The sequence below is a fragment of the Chrysemys picta genome, chromosome 5 (genome assembly GCF_011386835.1).
Source record: "Chrysemys picta bellii isolate R12L10 chromosome 5, ASM1138683v2, whole genome shotgun sequence".
In the NCBI taxonomy this organism is placed as follows: domain Eukaryota; kingdom Metazoa; phylum Chordata; order Testudines; family Emydidae; genus Chrysemys; species Chrysemys picta.
The window spans coordinates 76,232,858-76,252,997 of record NC_088795.1 but is presented as its reverse complement, the minus strand read 5'-3'; the positions used below and the strand labels follow the sequence as shown (position 1 = coordinate 76,252,997).

Genomic DNA, 20,140 nt, shown 5'->3' with positions numbered 1-20,140 from the left:
AGAGTAGGAAGTTACAGTATATATTTGGGTTGATAATTTCATACCACATTTCAAGATATTAATTCATTTTTTATTCAAAAATTTACAAAGAGAAAGTAGGGTGAGATCCTCAGCTGTTCTGTCCTCGTATGTTATTTTTGGATTGTGTCTCTCAGAAAAATCTTGAACTATCCTGCTGCTCTTCAGTTTGTCTCATATTGTGAAGTCATTGCTTCTCGTGAGCAGTTACTCACACTAATGGAACTGCTGATCAGTGTGAGTAATGGGTTTACAGTATATGAGCAAATCAGTTCTCTGAAGAATGTAAGGAATGTGTTAAAACAGGTCAAGATGTAAATTTGCCACATCATCGATATAAAATAACATGGTACAGCATAATAAAAATGTGTATCATAGACATTAGAGATAGAAAAGACTTATTAGCTCATCTAGTTTCTCTCTCTGCCAGTGCAGAATTATTCCCTATAGTATATTTACTGGGGTTTTGTCCCTGTGAATTTTTAAATATTCTGTGCAAAAGATCTAACCACAAAAGCAACGTGGGATTTGTTTCTCCTGTCAGCTATTTGATATTATTTCAGTTAACAGTTATGTAAACCATACATACTAGATGCATAGCAGGTACTTTGGAGCAGCATGTCACTATTCCTGTCATTCCTGAATTAAAGAGACACTAAACTGGTATGGCCCAAATTTATTCTACTTTTCATTTTCTTATCTGTTTGCAAAATCCATGTATTTCAGAAAAAATGCTTTACTGTTAGGATATGTTTTTGTTAGAAAAACCTATGGCAGCAGTCTAATGTCCTAGAAATCTAACAATAATAAATAAATGTACATGAGGAAAAGAGAGAACATATCTGGGGGGAAATTGATTTCATATTCAAGGATACAAAAAGCTTGTGTTGGCAACACTGAGTAACAAAAGAATCTTAAAATAATATTTTTGACAGTGTTTTTTAATAAGTAAAAATAGAAATAACTAGACAAATAAAAATGCAAATTCTGGAACGAAATAGACCTTTTAAATGGAAGAATCTTGGAAACTGTGAATTTCAGAAACTGTATTTGTGGATATTCCGCTCCAGTTGAATACCATCAGGTCAGCACGAGCTGTAGTGAACTCAATACTATGTACAGTATAAATAATCCTCATATTTTGAGCAGCAAGCATCATGACCAGCTGATATTTTCTTTCCTCGGGACCAGCTGTTCCTGGCACTGAGGAGTGCCTAACTGGAGCCATATGATCTTATCAACACATTTGAGAATTGTACCGAAACACTGACAAACACTCTGGTGCAGCAATGACTGTCATAGAGGAAAATCGCCCTTTTGCCCAGCAACTATCCAATGTCTACTTTACTATACTTTCACTTTTTTGTTTTAAACTTTTTGTGAAAATCAGCCTTGCCATCCTCAGTCACTTCTACATTGTAAAAGGGAACCGTAAGGAAGCAGCAAGGATAGCTGATGAATTTTATGGAATTCCTCAAGGGCAAGGTATGTGTGTACTTATTGCTGTATCTTAGTTTACTGCCATTGGTTTATTCTTGTTGTAGTTAATTATTTAACTGCTCGTGATTTAAAAAAATATTTCCATTAAGCCAAGTTGTGTGTGATTCCCTCCCCCCCCCCGCAACATAAGATAGCTCGTATTACAACAGTATTAGTTTGTTTATACTGGGCCATATTCTTCCATCTTTACCTTAAGTAGAATTTTTCTCCATGAAAAGCTCCACACATTATGAGTATGGGTAGCAGAATCTGTTCTATTATGATCAGAAAATCTAATTGTTAGCTCTCTTTATATCTTTGATATAGTTTATAACAAAAAATGTATAAGGAGGAAAGCTCCAGAGAAACATATCTATTAGAAAACATGGTTTATAAGTTGTAGATTAATGTGAGGTACTGTATAAAACTGAATTATTATAGGCAGCATTGCTAGTGACTCCTATAGTTAAAGACTGCCTAACACTTTCTATTATAAGACCTTACTTTCAGTTGCATACATGCACCTAAACTTCAACTATTGAGCTTAAATTTTCTATGCCAGGAGTCTGACTCAGGAAGAGTTTTTTAGAACATTTCAACAAAATCAGTTCATACATTTCTGAGAACAAAAATAAGGAAAAATATGTTGCTTTGCCCATGTTAAAATTATTACAACCATTTAGTTGAGACGCTCTAGAATCTTCATGCTTTAGAATAGGGACTTGAAATTTGGCAGGAAGGTCACCCAGGTGTCAGAGATGGGCTTTTTGGCATCCTCATAGAAATCCACCCACATTTGGTCAAGTTGTAAGCCTCTGAAAATTACAGTGTGCATGTGCTCAAGCAGACCTGTGTTAGTTTGGCAGCATTATTCTCCAAAGAGTCCATCTGTTCTAAGCATGTTCTATCTCCACATTGTTTCTATGCATATGCAGCATCCCTACAGAGTGAATGAGCATGCTCCTGCTCAGCTCAGGACTTCTGGGATGAAGTTTCCCCTCCAATGCTCCTATGTCTGTCTGGGGTCACTCCTAGCACCCATGTAGCATGGAGGAAAAGGAATTGAATCCAGTGGGATGAGGAGCTTGTGAGGGAGACTGAAACAGGAGCTGGTGAGAGGGGACTGGGACAGGCTGGAGTGCATAGGGGTAGAAGGAATCAGGCTTGGAGGAATAGGGTAAGAATATTTAACCATTATAGCACACTCCCCTACAGAATCTGGAAATGAACCCTAGAGTCCTGAGTCTTATTTTTCCTTTGCTATAAGCAAACATCTGTGAAATCGGCTGGCAAAATATGGGTCTCATCTTCCTATATGGCTGGTCCATAGAGGATAAGGATTACTACTGCTGAAAACTGACTGTTAGCTCAAGAGGCAAAGAGGTCTGTCCTGATGTAAAGATCCCAGTTCTGCAGGTGACTCCTGGGGGTGGGAGTGTCAATATGGTTCTACGTGATGGAATTTCTATTTTTCAGTTTATTTTTTTATATGTAACTAGTTGATGGACCAAAATAAAAAAAGGCCTGAAGGAACATGTATATTTAAGGTTAAGGATGATTATGTCCTTAATTCACATTGTTGCACTGAGCAGTTATTTTATATAACACTGATTTTTATTAAGAACAATATGTCATCCTTAACTTTGGATTTCTTAGCTCTTGTCTGCAACACAACTTAGCTGTGATTTTAGGTTGATTTAAAAAAATAATAATTTCCAGGAGGTTGGTGGGGGAGAATGTGAATTCTGTAATTTAAGTTTAATGATGTTAAATTTGGCGAAAGTGGATTTGTTTTAATGAAAGGAGATAGATGGTGAGGGGCTGTGGTAAAGAGAGCGGGTCTCTTGTTAAAAAAATGGAAGGTAGTCTCTGAGTTAAAAATAACAAATGTGTAACGTATGTTGCTTTGGGGACTTCTGTGGCTTCATCTGGGTGCTCAGCATCAGAGTTTCAAAAAAATAAATATGTATGTATAAACGACAATAGTCACAGACTGAACAAATGTCTATTTCTAGAAGTCAAATGTGAATAAGAAATTAAAAATACTTTTTTCTGAGTCATCCATTTTAAATAGCAAAGTTCATGTCTTAAAATAAGATTTAAGAGCCTAGTTCTGTTCCCAGTGAAGTTAATGGTAAAACTCCCATTTCAAAAAATGGCTTCAATGAGAGAAGGATCAGGTCTATTATAAAGTTCCCATTAATGGGATTATTCTTTAACTTTGGTCCTGATCATGAAAACACTCATATACTTACTTTATACTCATAGTTGTCCCATTGAACTCAATGGGACTGCTCAGGTATGTAGCACTAACTAGTTAAGTGTTTGCAGGGCCAAGGCCTATACGTTTAGATGATTACGCCTAGTTTTCCTCTTCCTCATGCTGAAGTGTACCTAAGGTTGGTTATTTTTCATGGCAAAAAATGTGTAAAGTCATGAGTCTAGTTACAAAAGAAAAGGAAAAGTCATAGCACACAAAGTTTTATCCCATTTTAAAATCTCATATTCCACCAAATTGACATAATTGAGCCACTTTTGTATAATAATAATCATGGAAAAAGTACTGCTCATTAGTGGACTGCCATGACTTTTTATGAAAAATACTAATTCATGACTTTCTTTCAAGAAGGACGTGGGTGTCACTAATATGCGACCTCAGTTACCTTGTGTGTAGATATTGTTGCTCCTTTGGCTTTAACAGTTGCCAGTATTTGGGACCTTGCAGGATTATTTCTAAGAGGAAAAAATGATGATAGAAGTCAGGTATACTCTTGGTGCAATCCTGTTTATTTATTGTGACAAAGTTCCTCCTCTAGCTTGGTGGGTCCTGCACTTATTGGCGGATTTACTCACCTCAGAGATTCACCTTGTGGGTCGGGAAACAGCTCAGAGACCTTCCCCTCTGGTAGAAGCCACAGTCCAGATCAATTCCTCCTGTGTCTGATCAGGAGCTGGGAGGTTTGGGGGGGAACCCGGGCCCACCCTCTACTCCAGGTTCCAGCCCAGGGCCCTGTGGACTGCAGTTGTCTAGAGTGCCTCCTGGTACAGCTGCACCACAGCTACAATTCCCTGGGCTACTTCCCCAGAGCCTCCTCCCAACACCTTCTTTATACTCACCACAGGACCTTTCTCCTGGAGTCTGATAATACTTGTGCTCTTCAATCCTCAAGCAATACACCTTCCCACTCTCAACTCCTAGTGCCTCTTGCTCCCAGCTCTTCACATGCACACTACAAACTGAAGTGAGGTCCTTTTTAACTCAGGTGCCCTAATTAGCCAGCCTGTTCTTACTGATTATAGCAGTTTCTTCTTAATTGGCTCCAGGTGTCCTAATTAGCCTGCCTGCCTTAATTGGTTCCAGCAAGTTTCTGCTTGTTCTGGAACTGCCCCCTGTTCCCTTACCCAGAGAAAAGGGATCTACTTAATCTGGGACTAATATATCTGCCTTCTAACACTCTCCTGTAACCATCTGGCCTGACCCTGTCACAATATATAAAGTCCTGTTTTCCTAAACACAGTACAAGCAAACAGCAGCAACAGCAGTCAGCCTCTCCAGTCAATTTTATGCCCTGAGGAGTTCTGTCTCTCTGCATTTTCTCAGGGCCATATTTAAGCTAGATCTACACTAGAAAGTTAGGTAGAAGGATGCCGCCTTATGTTGACCTGTTAATATATGTGTCTACACTACCAGGCCCTTTACACCAACCTAAGTCACCTCTAATGTTGACTTCTGTAATCCACCTCTGTGAGAGCATAGCACTTAATTCGATTTTCATGGGTAGACTGCGAGGTAGTGCAGATGCAGTGTGCACCTTAATTGGCCTCCAGGTGGTGTCCGACAATGCTCATCTGTGACCACTCTGGAGATCAGTCTCAACTCTGCTGCACTGAAGCCAGATACACAAGAAACAGCCCCTCCGCTGCTAAAGCCCCAAGAATTTTTGATTTCCCATTTCCTGTTTGATCAGCATTGGGAGCATGCCAGCTTGAGCACAGCTGATCATGGAGACTACATGCTCCAAACGTGCTCCAGCCTGGTCTGAACAGGAGGTGGTGGATCTCATCGCTGTGTGGGGAGAAGAGTCTGTGCAGGCAGAGCTCCGATCCAGCAGAAGAAATGCTGACATCTATGCAAAGATTGCTTGTGGAATGGGGGAGAAGGGCTACACGAGGGACACACAGCAGTGCCCTGTGAAAATAAAAGAACTTCACCAAGTTTGCCAGAAGGCAAGGGAGGCAAACAGTCATTCTGGTGCTCGACCCCACACATGCCGGTTCTACAATAAGCTGCATGCAATTCTCTACCAGCACCCCCACAAGCAAAGTGGACATCTCACAGCTGTGTGAGTCTAGGGACAACAAGGAGGACGATATGGTGGATGAGGAAGAGGAGGAGGAGGAAAATGGGAAACAGGTGAGAGTGGATCCATTCTCCCCGAGAGCCAGGAAATATTTTTAACCCTGGAGCCCTGTGGGTTGTAGGACATGACACCAAAAGTGAGGTGCTGTGGTTCTTTGCTTACAACAGGCCACTCCAGATACGCAGAGGGTGGCCCCTGGAAAAGACTGTTTATGTGGACTGGGATAGCCTGGGAATCCTCCATGGATATCTCTAAGAAACTTCCATGGAGGTACTCTGCAATCCTTTGCAGAAGGTTTCTGGACAGGGGCAGTCTTATTTCTTCCCACCATGGTAGGACACTTTCCCACGCAACTCCTGAATTAATTCTGCTGGCATCCTTGCGGTACACAGCATAGCATCGTAAGGACTGGGTCTATACTCAAACACTTGCAGCATCTCCTTCCTTTCCACCTCTGTTACCCTCAGGAGACTGATATCACATAGAGTCACCTAGGGGAAACGGGGGAAGTTCTCATTAAAAGTCCCATGCGTCTGACGAAGTGGCCATTCACCCACGAAAGCTTATGCTCCAATACATCTGTTAGTCTTTAAGGTGCCACAGGACTCTTTGTTGCTTTTTACAGGCTAACACAGCTACCCCTCTGATAATCATTAAAAGTGCTCTTGCAAGAAAAAAAAAGGACATGTAGACCCACCCCACCCCTCCACATTCCGGATCACCAAATCACGCGGCTGCTAATGTGTCTTTACTGTGCTCGGCATGGGTTGGCAAGTAGTTTAAAGTGGCTGATAGGGAACTGGGCCCCCACATGAGAGATTCCGCAATTTGGGGAGTGAAAACATCCCCCCCAGCCCCATTCATAAACAGCTTCCCATGGTGCTATGGGGAAGGGCCATTGTTCGACTAGCTACCTCTGCTTCCGACATGAGCCTGCCATAAATCTCATTAAAAGTGCACTCACCCATGACCCCGGGGGGGGGGGGGGAGGGGGGGGCTTTCACCAGGGGCTGGAGTAGCAAAACATCACAGTGAATGGTTACGGATTCTGATTATGTTATGGCTTACACCTAGTGTAATAAAGGTTGTTTGTTTGTTTGTTTTATGAAAATGGCCTTGCTATGGAAACATTTTATTCATGTACAATGGCTCCTTTATTTTTTCCCATGACTGACAGCTGGAAATGTGTCCTTCGGCGTGTCATCAACACCTGAAAGCAGACTTTCGCTGATTAGGAGGAGAAAGAACGTGGGAGGACATGTTCACCGAGATAATGAACGCCTCTGGGACAGCTGACACAGAGCTGAGAGCATGGAGGATTTCACTGTCTGAGAAGTTAGAAATGGCCATGGAGAGCAGGAAAGCTTCCAATGAGCAAGAGCAAGCGGCGCAGGATAAGATGCTTCGGATTATGAGGGACCAAGCAGACATGTTGAAGCATCTGGTTGAACTGCAGGAACAGAAGCAGGAGGGTAGAGTCCCTCTGCAGATCCTGGTAGACAGCCAGCCAGCATTGCCTGGCACAGAATCACCCTTACCCCAGCGTTCCCTGAGGCATGGGCAAAAAGTCCATTATCCCTTTCACTTAACTCAGCGGGAGGGTACCAGGAACAGAAGGCACCCATTCACAGACCTTTGATGGTCTGGAATGCGGTGTTATGTTACACAGCTGGAAATGTTTCTCCCATTCCAACTTTACAACCCCTTTTCCTCAAGATTACCTTTTTTTTCTGTTCTCTCTCTTTACTTATGTTTGTTAAATAAAGTAAAGGGATTCGAGAAATAAATGTTCTTTACTGAGTAGAAGCAGTGGGCTTGGGCAGGGGGTTGGCTTTACAGGGACAGTGATACAAGCCACGTCAAGGTTTGGGAAAGCACAGTGCAGACAAGCAGCTCACATTATTGTGACTCATTATTGAAATGGCTTTTCAAAGCCTCGCGGATACGCAGCGACCCTTGCTGTGCTCTTCTTATTACCCTGGTGTCTGGCTGCTCAAAAATGGTTGCCATGCAATCTGTCTCACCTGCTCACCCCTGTGGAAAATTTCCCCCCTTTTTTCCCACAGATATTATGGAGCAGACAGCAGGCAGCTATAACCATGAGGATGTTCTCTTTACTAAGGTCCAACTTTGTTAGTAAACTTCTTCAGCGCCCCTTTAAACAACCAAAGGCACATTCAACCACCATTCTGCACTTGCTGAGCCTATAGTTTAACCGTTCCTTACTGCTGTCCACACAGCCAGTGTTGGGCTTCATGAGCAATGGGAGCAAGGTGTAGGCTGGGTCCCCCAGGATAACTATCATTATCTCAACATCGTCAATGTTCATTTTGTGGTCTGGAAAGAAAGTCCCAGATTGCAGTTTTTTGAACAGACCCGAGTCCCTAAAGATGCGCACGTCATAAACCTTTTCTGGCCATCCTACATTGATATCGGTGAAATGCCCCCTGTGATCCACCAGTACTTGCAACACCGTTGAAGAGTATCCCTTTCAGTTTATGTACTCTTTGGCAAGGTGGTCTGGTGCCAAGATGGGGATATGTGTGCCATCTATCGCCCTACCACAATTAGGGAACCCCATCGCAACAAAACCACCCACTATGTCCTGCACATTTCCCAGACTCACTACCCTTCGTAGCAGAAGTTGATTAATGGCCCTGCACAGTTGGAGCACAGCAGCTCCCACAGTTGATTTACCTACTCCAAATTGATTCCTCACTGACCGGTAACTGTCTGGCATTGCAAGCATCCAAACAGCGATTGCCATTCGCTTCTCCATTGTCAGAGCAGCTCTCATTTTTGTGTTGGTGAACTGCAGGGCAGGGGAAAGCTCTGCACAAAGTTCCTGGAAGGTGGCCTTCTGCATTTGAAAGTTCTGCACCCACTGCTCATCATCCTATACCTGCAAAATGATGTGGTCCCACCAGTCAGTGCTTGTTTCATGGGACCAGAAATGGTGCTCAACAGAGTGCAGCTGCTCTGTGACTGCCAGCAGCAACTGTGAATTGTTTTTTTAAATGGCTTGCAGCAGGGCTGCTTGCAGGACATTGCTATATTCCACACGGCGGACCCCACTTCAGCTCTGGAAATATTGCAGGAGAAGGCGTGAGGCGTTTGAGATGCTCACAGCAAGAGTGCACAACTGAGCAGGCTCCATGCTTCTGGGGCTATGGCGTACGCGCAGCAGTTTTAAGGCACGAAAACCACTGGCTTGTTTGCCATTGATATGGGGGGGGGAGCACAGTGCATCATGGGATGCCTACAGAATGTTCCCATTCTCCCCTGCGACAATGTTTTGGTCCCATGACGCATTGCACAAACTTCCCAAAACACACTGTGGCAAGTTGCACTTTGGGATAGCTACCCATGATGCACTGCTTTGTGCATTGATGCAGGCACTGCTAGTGAGGATGCACTCCATCAAGACAACAAGCATGCTATGTTCACGCACAATCGACTTAATTAATTCGGAGGCTCGAGGTCGAATTAGATAAAGTCGACTTAATTTTGTAGTGTAGACAAGCCCTTAGAACTGCTTCTCTCCTGTTCTACTGGCTTTTCTGTTTTTTCTGCTTCTAACACACACTAATCCTGCATTTGCAACCAGGGAATCCCTCAGCCATCAGAGTTTAGCTTCCTGTCAGACTTTGTTTCCAGCTATCTCACTACATATAGAGGCATAATTGCTCCTTCCATTTCGTCTGAAAGTTCAGTGCTTAGCACAGCCATTGGCCAGATCTATGACTGTTTATAGATCAAAAGCCCACTCAATGGCAATCTTTAATACCATTAAAAAGATGACATTCTGAATGACTCATGTCAGACAGACAGAAAGAAGATAAAGGTAACTAATTAAAATGTATACAAACCTGACTATTTACATAATTACCAATTGTTTTTCTGTCAAGATTTTTTCACATCACCACCCCAAAATGATTTTACTCCCACCCAAATCCACTTGGGTTTTTCCCCAGCCTGATCTCCTTTCAACCACCTCAAATATCAGAGGGGTAGCTGTGTTAGTCTGGATCTGTAAAAAGCAACAGAGAGTCCTGTGGTACTTTTAAGACTAACAGATGTATTGGAGCATAAGTTTTCGTGGGTGAATACCCACTTCATCAGACATCTGTTGCTTTCAACCACCTGAAATTATAAAATAATAAAATAAATCAATTGGAATATAAATATTGTACTTACATTTCAGTGTATAGTATATAGAACAATATAAACAAATCATTCTATGAAAATTTTAGTTTGTACTGACTTCACTAGTGCTTTTTATTAGTCTGCTGTAAAACTAGGCAAATATCTACATGAGTTGATGTACCCCTGTGTACCCTTGGGGGTACATGTACCCCAGTTGAGAACCACTGTTCTGTAATAGGAAGAGTGGCCTACAAAACTCTGCCTGTCTGTGAGTGCTGACGGGTTGACCATTATGCACAGTCTCTGTTTTCTTTTTAGTGATGGAAATTTAGATTGTATATCCAAGGTAAGTTCCTTTCTTTTTGGAACACCTCACATTTCTTTGGGTTCAGTTTTAGATTGGCAGTCTTAGGGTATGTCTACACTACAGGATTAATCCGAATTTACTGAATTCGAATTTTGGAAACAGATTGTATAAAGTCGAATGTATGCGGCCATACTAAGCACATTAATTCGGCGGTGTGCGTCCATGTACCGGGGCTAGCGTTGATTTCCGGAACATTGCACTGTGGGTAGTTATCCCATAGCTATCCCCTAGTTCCCGCAGTCTCCCCCGCCCATTGGAATTCTGGGTTGAGATCCCAGTGCCTGATGGGGCAAAAAATATTGTCGCAGGTGGTTCTGGGTACAGCCTTACCCCTCCCTCCATGAAAGCAACGGCAGACAACCGTTTCGCGCCTTTTTTCCTGGGTGAACACTGCAGATGCCATACCACGGCAAGCATGGAGCCCGCTCAGCTCAAGACAGCAGTCATGAACATTGTAAACACCTCACGCATTATCATGCAGTTTATGCTGAATCAGGAACAGAAAAACGAGGCAAGGAGGAGGCGGCGACGGCAGTGTGGCGACGAGAGTGATGAGGACATGGACACGGACACAGAATTCTCTCAAACCGCGGGCCCCGGCGCTTTGGAGATCATGTTGTTGATGGGGCAGGTTCTATCCAGGGAACGCCGATTCTGGGCCTGGGAAACAAGCACAGACTGGTGGGACAACATAGTGTTGCAGGTGTGGGATGATTCCCAGTGGCTGCGAAACTTTCGCATGCATCAGGGCACTTTCATGGAACTTTGTGACTTGCTTTCCCCTGCCCTGAAACGCCAGAATACCAAGATGAGAGCAGCCCTTACAGATGAGAAGCGAGTTGCGATAGCCCTGTGGAAGCTTGCAACGCCAGACAGCTACCGGTCAGTCGGGAATCAATTTGGAGTGGGCAAATCTACTGTGGGGGCTGCTGTGATGCAAGTAGCCAAAGCAATCACTGAGCTGCTGCTACCAAAGGTAGTGACTCTGGGAAATGTGCAGGTCATAGTGGATGGCTTTGCTGCAATGGGATTCCCTAACTGTGGTGGGGCAATAGATGGAACTCATATCCCTATCTTGGCACCGGAGCACCAGGGTACCCAGTACATAAACCGCAAGGGGTACTTTTCAATGGTGCTGCAAGCACTGGTGGATCACAAGGGACGTTTCACCAACATCAACGTGGGCTGGCTGGGAAGGGTTCATGACGCTCACGTCTTCAGGAACACTACTCTGTTTAAACAGCTGCAGCAACGGACTTACTTCCCGGACCAGAAAATAACCGTTGGGGATGTTGAAATGCCTATAGTTATCCTTGGGGACCCAGCCTACACCTTAATGCCATGGCTCATGAAGCCATACACAGGCAGCCTAGACAGTAATCAGGAGCTGTTCAACTACAGGCTGAGCAAGTGCAGAATGGTGGTAGAATGGGCATTTGGACGTTTAAAAGGTCGCTGGTGCACGTTACTGACTCACTCAGACCTCAGCCAAACCAATATCCCCATTGTTATTGCTGCTTCCTGTGTGCTCCACAATCTCCGTGAAAGTAAGGGGGAGACCTTTATGGCGGGGTGGGAGGCTGAGGCAAATTGCTTGGCTGCTGATTACGCGCAGCCAGACACCAGGGCGATTAGAAGAGCACACCAGGAAGCGCGGTGCATCAGAGAAGCTTTGAAAACCAGTTTCATGACTGGCCAGGCTACCGTGTGAAAGTTCTGTTTGTTTCTCCTTGATGAAAACTTGCCCCCTTTATTGACTCATTCTCTGTAAGCAACCCACCCTCCCCCTTCGATCACAGCTTGCTTTCAAAGGAAATAAAGTCAGTATCGTTTAAAAATCATTTATTCTTTATTAATTGATTATAAAAAGGGAGAGAACTGACAAGGTAGCCCGGGTGGGGTTTGGGAGGAGGATCGGCGGGAAGGAAAAGGTCATTAAAAAAAGGTTAAAATAATGACAGCCTTTTGCTAGGGCTGTCCACTGGGGTGGAATGGGAGGGTGCACGGAGTCTCCCCCCGCCCCGCGTTCTTACACGTCTCAGTGAGGAGGCTATGGAACATGGTGAGGGGGGAGGGGATTATACAGGGGTTGTAGCGGCAGTCTGTGATCCTGCTGCCGTTCCTGAAACTCCACCAGACGCCGGAGCATGTCTGTTTGCTCACGCAGCAGCTCCAGCGTTGCATCCTGCCTCCTCTGATCTTCCTGCCGCCACCTCTCATCTCGAGTGTCTCTCCTCTTCTCACATTGGTCCCTTCTGTCCTCACGTTGGTCCTTCCTGTCCTCACGTTCACTGGCATCTTTCCTGTACTTTGATACCATGTCCTTCCACTCATTCAGATGAGCTCTTTCATTGCGGGTGGATTCCATGATTTCCGCAAACATCTCGACTCATGTCCTCTTTTTCCGATGCCTTAGCTGAGATAGCCTTCAGGACGGAGGAGGGAGGCTTGAAATATTTGCAGCTGCTGGAGGGAGGGAGGGAAAAAAGGGAGAGAAGTATTTAAAAAGATACATTTTACAGAACAATGCTTATACTCTTTCACGGTGAACAACACTATTCACATTACATAGCACATGTGATATCTGTGCAAGATCGCATTTTGCATCTTAATATTGAGTGCCTGTGGCTTTGCTGTTAGAGATCACAGACGCAGGTCCGGGCAACAGAATTCGGCTTGCATGCGGCCATGGTAAGCCATTGTCTTTCGGCTTCTGCGCCCTCCTTTCCTACATACCAAGCAAAGCCCGTTGAGTGCTGCGGTTTTCCTGTTAAACTGCAGCAGCAGAAAACAAACTAACCCTCCCCCACCCAATTCTCTGGGATGATCGCTTTATCCCTCCCCCCACCGTGTGGCTGGTATCAGGGGAGATCCCTGCTAGCCAAACGTGAAAAGCTCAGCACCAATCCCCCCCATCCCCCGCGTTTGGCTTACTACAAGGAAGGATTTCTTTTCAGCCACAGGCAAACAGCCCAGTAGGAAGGGCCACCTCTGTGCCCTTAATTAAATTCCCATATTTCAACCAGGTTACCATGAGCAATATCACTCTCCTGAGGATTACACAGCGAGATAAAGAATGGATGTTGCTTGAACGCCAGCAAACACCGGGACCATACACTGCCAGGCTTTGTCATGCAATGATACCAGATTACTTGCTACTAGCATGGCGTGGTCAAGTGTCCCACCATGGAGGACGGAATAAGGCTGCACTGCCCAGAAACCTTGTGGAAAGGCTTTTGGAGTACCTCCAGGAGAGCTTCATGGAGATGTCCCTGGAGGATTTCCGCTCCATCCCCAGACACGTTAACAGACTTTTCCAGTAGCTGTACTGGCCGCGAATGCATCCCAAGTCCTCAGGGCAAATTAATCATTAAAAAAAGCTTGCTTTTAAACCATGTTTTATATTTTAAAAGGTAAACTCACCTGAGGTCCCTTCCATGGGGTCATGGTCTTGGATACTGCGTTGGGAGGCTTGGGAGGGTACTTCACTCAGGCTGAGAAAAAGATCCTGGCTGTTGGGGAGAACAGAGTGCTGTGTGCTCTCCGCAAGCTCATCGTCGTCCTCCTCCTCTTCCTCTTCCCCATCCACAGAATCCTCAGGTGTGGCTGAGATTACCCCCACCTCGGAATCCACGGTCAGAGGTGGGGTAGTGGTGGCTGCCCCCCCTAGAATTGCATGCAGCTCAGCGCAGAAGCGGCATGTCTGCGGCTCTGATCCGGAACGACCGTTCGCCTCCTTTGTTTTTTGATAGGCTTGTCTGAGCTCCTTAACTTTCATGCGGCACTGATCTGAGTACCTATTGTGGCCTCTCTCCATCATGCCCTTGGAGATTTTTTCAAAAGTTTTGGCATTTCGTCTTTTCAAACGTAGTTCGGCTCGCACTGAATCCTCTCCCCATATAGCGATCAGATCCAGTACCTCCCGTATGGTCCATGCTGGTGCTCTTTTTCGATTATCGGACTGAATGGTTACCTGTGCTGATGAGCTCTCTGTGGTCACCTGTGCTCTCCACGCTGGGCAAACAGGAAATAAAATTCAAAAGTTCGCAGGGCTTTTCCTGTCTACCTGGCCAGTGCATCCGAGTTCAGATTGCTGTCCAGAGCGGTCACAATGGTGCACTGTGGGATAGCTCCTGGAGGTCAATATCGTCGAATTGCGGCCACACTAACCCTAATTTGAAATGGCAATATCGATTTTGGTGCTACTTCCCTCATCGGGGAGGAGTACAGAAATCGATTTTAAGAGCCCTTTATTTCGAAATAAATGGCTTCGTTGTGTGGATGGGTGCAGGGCTAATTTGATTTAACGCTGATAAATTCGAATTAAACTCATAGTGTAGCCCAGGCCTTTAACTTATCACTAAGGCTATGATTTTTACTCTGTGGTCGTGGAAATCATGGAATCCAGCTCTTCCAGCGACCTCTATGACTTCAGCCTGCCTTGGCCAGGAGCTGCGGGGTACCCTCACTGCCTGTTGGTGGTATCCTGGAGCTCACAGGCGGCAGGAGTATCCTGGAGCTCCGAGCAGGTGCCCGCACCTGCCTAGCTGAGCTCCCATTTTCTCATGGATATTTTTAGTAAAAGTTACGGACAGGTCACAGGCTTCAGTGAATTTTTCTTTATAGCCCGTGACCTGTCCGTGACTTTTCCTAAAAATATCCGTGACAAAATCTTAATCAGCCCAGAGCCCACACCCCTCACTCCCTCCCGCACCCAAACTCCATCTCAGAGCCCGCACCCCCTCCTCCACCCTAGCTCCCTGCCTCAGCCTGGTGAAAGTGAGTGAGAGGGGCGGAGAGTGAGAGACAGAGCGAGGGGGGATGGAGTGAGCAGAGGCATGGCCTCGGGGAAGGGGTGGGTCAAGGGCTGGAAGGAGGGTTGGGGGTCCCCAACATTTTTAAAATCAAAATGGGGGTCCTTGGGTTGCTAAAGTTTGAGAACCGCTGATCTAGGTACAGGGCGCTGAAACAGGAGGACCAGTTGGGGCTATGGATCTCCCACTTTTGAAAGTGGGAGAGCCTGGCCCGTCCACATTTCAGGACAGGCCCTAGCCCCTTTCTCCTCCTCTTCCACCCAAGGCCCCACCCCCTGACCAGGCTGGAAGCTGGAGCCAGGCCAAGGTAAGAGCCGCCTGGGGAGCCCGGGCAGCTGTGGGGAGCCCTAGATCCTCCACCCAATCTGCGGGGCCCAAGAGCAGCCCCTGACCCATGTTCCCACCCACTGGGGTGCAATGCCCAGGACAGGTGTAAGGTACGGGGCTCCCCACAGTGGCCTGGGCCCCCTCGGCAGCTCTTACCTCGGCCCGGCTGCTGCTCTTCGGCCCCCTGAGTCCCCACTCCCGCCAGAGCTAGGCTGAGGTAAGAGCTGCCCGGGGAGCCCCGGACCCTCCATCTACCATGGGCGGGGACATTGGTCGTGGGCTGCTCTCGGGCTTCCCGCCCAGAGCACGTGGAGGGTCTGGGGCTCCCCACAGCAGACTGGGTGGCTGTTACTCCGGCCAGGCTCTGACTTCTGGCCTGGCTAGGGGGCGGGGCCTCAGGGGAAAGAGGGAGCAGGGGTGGGGCCACATCCCCCTTTTAAGAAGGATCCAGCGCCCTTGGATAGGTATAATAAATATGCAATGTAACATCTTATCCAGAAGCCTCTCAAATGTGTCTGGTGCATTACACAAGTCAAAAGCCATAATTTTAAATTGTCACAGGCCTTGTCCTGGTGTGAAAGCAGTCTTTTCCCTGTGCCTTGGATCCACTTCCACTTACCAGTATCACTTTTAATATCCAGTGTGGAAAACCAGACTGAACCTGCTACAGCATCCAAGGTCTCATCCATTCACTGTAATAGATAAAGAATACTTCATTTAGTTTTCTATAGTCCATGCAGAATCTAGTGCTGCCATCTCTTTCTTAACCAGAACTATGGGTAAGGCCCAAGGACTAGTTGAAGGTTCAGTTATGCCTTCCTGATAAATTTCTACAGTGGCTGGTAAAGCCCTTTCCCTCTTTGCAATTGGTTAACAGTGAGGTGGCTGTTTAATGGGCTCGTTTCCCCCAGCAGTATGGACTAGTGCAGTACACCCTATATCTCTGCTGAATAGGGAGAGCAACTCCTGATTCCTAACCAGAAAGTCTCTTACAGTGTTTTGCTGCAACCAGGGAACCCCTGATCCTAGGCAACTTAACTTCTCATCAAGCTTTGTCATGCGGAACATTGCCTTGGGCAGTGGCTTCTATTGTTTTCAGCCATGTCATTAGTTAAGGGGCTTAACTGTTCCTTTATTTAGCCAGAACAAAGGGTAGCTAGCACACCCACTGACTTTAACCAGGTCTGTGATTTGTTGATCAAAGACCTGCTCAATGGAAGCCATTAGCACCTTCCTTCATTACAGTATGTTTTCATTTTAACTATTTGCTAATATTGTTCTTGAAATTATCCCAGCAGATACATTCTTTATTTTTCTGTACTCAAAAACATTTTAATAGTTTGTGTTTTCTTATGAATCCTTCATCAGTTATATAAAAAGTTGACAAAGTACTTTGTCAATTTAATTGTTAAATATCCCATTGCTAGTTAGCAAATAAAAATGATAAGGCTTTGCATCACAATCATTTAGACTATATTTTAAAGATGTAACCAGAAAAACAAAACAATTTATGGCAGCATGTAAATTAACAGGTTTCTGAATGCTGACTAGCCTGGTCATCTACCAAAAAAAAGTATTAAACCCCAATCCTGAAAGTGAGGGAACACTGTTGCATTCTTGTAGATCCCTGTTGACTTCACTGAAATACATGACATCTGTAGGTGTTCAGTACCTATGAAAATTTAGCTAACAGTTATTTCTATTATTGTAGTGCTTACAGTGCAGTGCTAGGAACTGTCCAGATATAAAGTAAAAGAATGTCCTTCCTTTAAGAGCTCATAAGCTAAGAACAGCGGCAGCTCCAGGCACCAGCGCTCCAAGCGCGTGCCTGGGGCGGCAAGTCACGGGGGGGCGCCCTGCCAGTCCCTGCGAGGGCAGCAGTCAGGCAGCCTTTGGCAGCATGCCTGCAGGAGGTCCTAGCTTTTTTGCCTGCGGATTCAGCGGCAAAAAAGCTAAGAATAAAGCAAGAAATGACAATCGGGGAAAGAGAAATAAAATATGCAATTGATGTAGAACTGAGCATAATTTTTGGATGAATATTTTTGCAAAAAATGCAAAGTCGGGTTGACAAAATATTTGCAAATAGCAGAATTTGGCAAATAGTTTCAGCTGAAAAATCAAAAGAAATTCTAAAATTTTGAAATGTAGCTAGATTTAATGATTTTTAAAGGATGAAAAACACCATGTTTCATTTTAGGTTAAACAAAATATTTCATTTTATTTGTGTTTTTCATTTTGCCAAGAAAAAAGAAACAAACAAACAAATCCATTCTGGGTCAATCCAAAACATTTTCCCTTAACAGTTAGAAGCAGCATAGCTATCTGTTAGGGGAAAACTGAAGTCATATTTTTAGTATTTACTTAGACTTCTAAAGAAGAGGTCACTTAATTAGAATATATAAGCAATATTAATAGCTGTAAATGTTTGAAACTCACCAGTGAATACAAATTCAGCAGCTGTGATCTGTGTGGTGGGGCGGGGAGAGGCTTCTACTTTTATAATGATTGCATCAGGAAATAGGCTCATGATTACAGCTGATTGAACTTGGAATTTCTGTTTTATGGAAAATTTCAAAGTATCAAAATTTGTTTTCATCCCAGATCAGAACAAACCATAATATTTTCAAAGTTACTAACAAAATGGAAATTCCAAAAATGCTAGGTTAGGAAAACTTAATTTCAGAAACATTTTGAAAATTATTTTATTTTATTTTTTATATTTCACATTATTTCATGACATGCCAGTAGTAGTGCATATTATGACCTGACATCATTTCATAATGTCATGATATAACATGTACTACTTCTGATTACATGGAATAATGTAAAGATAATAAGACTAAATACAAATTAAAATAAATTTCAAAAATGAAATTTTATTTTGAAACAAGATTTTGAAATTTTTCTGAAATGAAATTTTCCTAAATTAAAAAAGTTATTTTTTGTCTCATCAGAAATTTTTGCCAAAATTGATGAGTTTTGTGAAAAAATTGTATTGAATCAAAACAGCATTTTCTGAGGAAAAAACGCTTTCATGAAAAATCTCCTACCATCTGTACTCATGACACATACTGGGGCAAAAAGGTCAGAGCTGCAGTTGCAGATACAAGTTATAGTAGGAGATTTCCACAGTTATTTTTAGATTTGTGCTATATTTTTTCTGGCTGTGGGTTCTTTTGGTTTCTCTTTTGGAGTTCTTTGCGGGTTACATTTTACATTAAACAAGGTGCCCCTAAAAGGTTAATGTGCTGCAGAATTTTGGATTGAAAATGTATGACTAACCTTGTGAAAGCGGATTAATTGAAGGGTGCCATTCATATGTAATCTCCAAGAGATATGTGGTCCAAGTACTTACCAGTACCTCTCTGCATAACAGAAAACGAACAATGAAAATTTAAAAGTTGATATCCCACTGAGATAAATGGGGTTTATTCATACTTTTCAGAGCGATTACAGCAGGCTCTGCATAATCAGGTAGACAAGGCTGAATCAGTTTACACTCAGTTCGTGTTTTTAAATTTTTCTTCATAAACCTAAGTGCCAAGGAGGCAAAGTTAGAGCATCCCTGAGACTGCTCTGATTTAAACTGGGAGACCCCCTGCTCCTCTCAGGATCATAAAAATGCAAACGTAGTTTTAAGACATGTTAGCAGCTTTCCTTCCCCTATAGGTCATAAATCAGAAATAATGTTGTGGTTCATTTTTGGAGATCCACTGCTGGAAAGGTAAGGTTGACTGCTTTTAAACCATAGTGAATGATTAAACAGGGTAATGTTGTCCTACTACCCTATTCTAACAATTTGCAATCAATAACGTCATTTAGCAACAGTTGGTAGGGGAGAAAAATAAGCACAAGGCACCTTCTCAACTCACATTTCACACAGATCATAATTCTATTAATAAAAGCCATATAACACCTTTACTAGCTTCCTAGATACAATAGGTTTCAGAGTAGCAGCCGTGTTAGTCTGTATCCGCAAAAAGAAGAACAGGAGTACTTGTGGCACCTTAGAGACTAACAAATTTATTAGAGCATAAGCTTTCGTGGACTACAGCCCACTTCTTCGTATGCATCCGAAGAAGTGGGCTATAGTCCACGAAAGCTTATGCTCTAATAAATTTGTTAGTCTCTAAGGTGCCACAAGTACTCCTGTTCTTCTTTTTTTGCTAGATACAATAGAGATTCATTTGGTAATGAAAGGAATGTTGTATGGAATACCTATTCATCACACTGCTCAGTGTAAGGCACCGACATTTGGCATTTTGTTTTTCATAGATTATATATAGTCAGTAGTGTCCAAGTATTTAATGTAGTTTAGGAATCAGTGATTTGATGAACAATGAGGCTCTTGGGGGCTGCTCCCTTTTACAAATCTGACACCAAATTGAATAAAACATCGAAATAGGGAGATTTTTTAATGGAGTTCATCACCCTCTCTGGACACTGCTAAATCACTCCTGCCAGACATGACTGGCACTCAAAAATACTTCTTAAGAGAGCAATCTGTTTCTGGAGTGAACCAGATTGCGACAGGTATCAAGCATTTAACAAAACAAAACTCCCCTGGGGAAGATACGCCAGACAACCCTAAAAGGGCTTCCCACACCACAATCCATTTCACAGTGTAC

At 44.0% G+C, this 20,140-nt stretch overlaps 2 protein-coding genes across 12 annotated transcripts in view; one reads left to right on the top strand and one right to left on the bottom strand.

Moving 5' to 3' along the window:
- The window catches only part of LOC101939581 (myb/SANT-like DNA-binding domain-containing protein 2), an 88,069-nt gene that overhangs the window by 5,056 nt on the left and 62,873 nt on the right, over positions 1-20,140 (bottom strand). For 3 of the 10 annotated variants that reach the window (XM_065596685.1, XM_065596684.1, XM_065596686.1), the window contains 5 exons: positions 18,795-18,877; positions 17,949-18,066; positions 16,132-16,204; positions 13,795-14,385; positions 12,199-12,837 (listed from right to left, as the gene is read on the bottom strand). In XM_065596685.1, coding sequence (XP_065452757.1) covers positions 12,800-12,837; positions 13,795-14,385; positions 16,132-16,201 — 699 coding nt within the window. In that variant the 5' untranslated portion in view covers positions 16,202-16,204; positions 17,949-18,066; positions 18,795-18,877 and the 3' untranslated portion in view covers positions 12,199-12,799. Of the gene's footprint in view, positions 1-4,160; positions 4,231-9,919; positions 10,002-12,198; positions 12,838-13,794; positions 14,386-16,131; positions 16,205-17,948; positions 18,067-18,794; positions 18,878-20,140 lie in introns of those variants that run through there. The other 7 variants (XR_006172578.2, XR_010601431.1, XR_010601430.1 and 4 more) reach the window with 5 other exon arrangements.
- ASB5 (ankyrin repeat and SOCS box containing 5) overlaps positions 1,173-20,140 on the top strand; it is a 66,475-nt gene continuing 47,507 nt past the window's right edge. The window contains exon 1 of one of the 2 annotated variants that reach the window (XM_005304175.5): positions 1,173-1,503. In XM_005304175.5, the coding sequence (XP_005304232.1) occupies positions 1,308-1,503 (196 nt within the window). In that variant the 5' untranslated portion in view covers positions 1,173-1,307. The remainder of the gene's footprint in view (positions 1,504-20,140) is intronic. The other variant, XM_042842088.2, reaches the window with a different exon arrangement.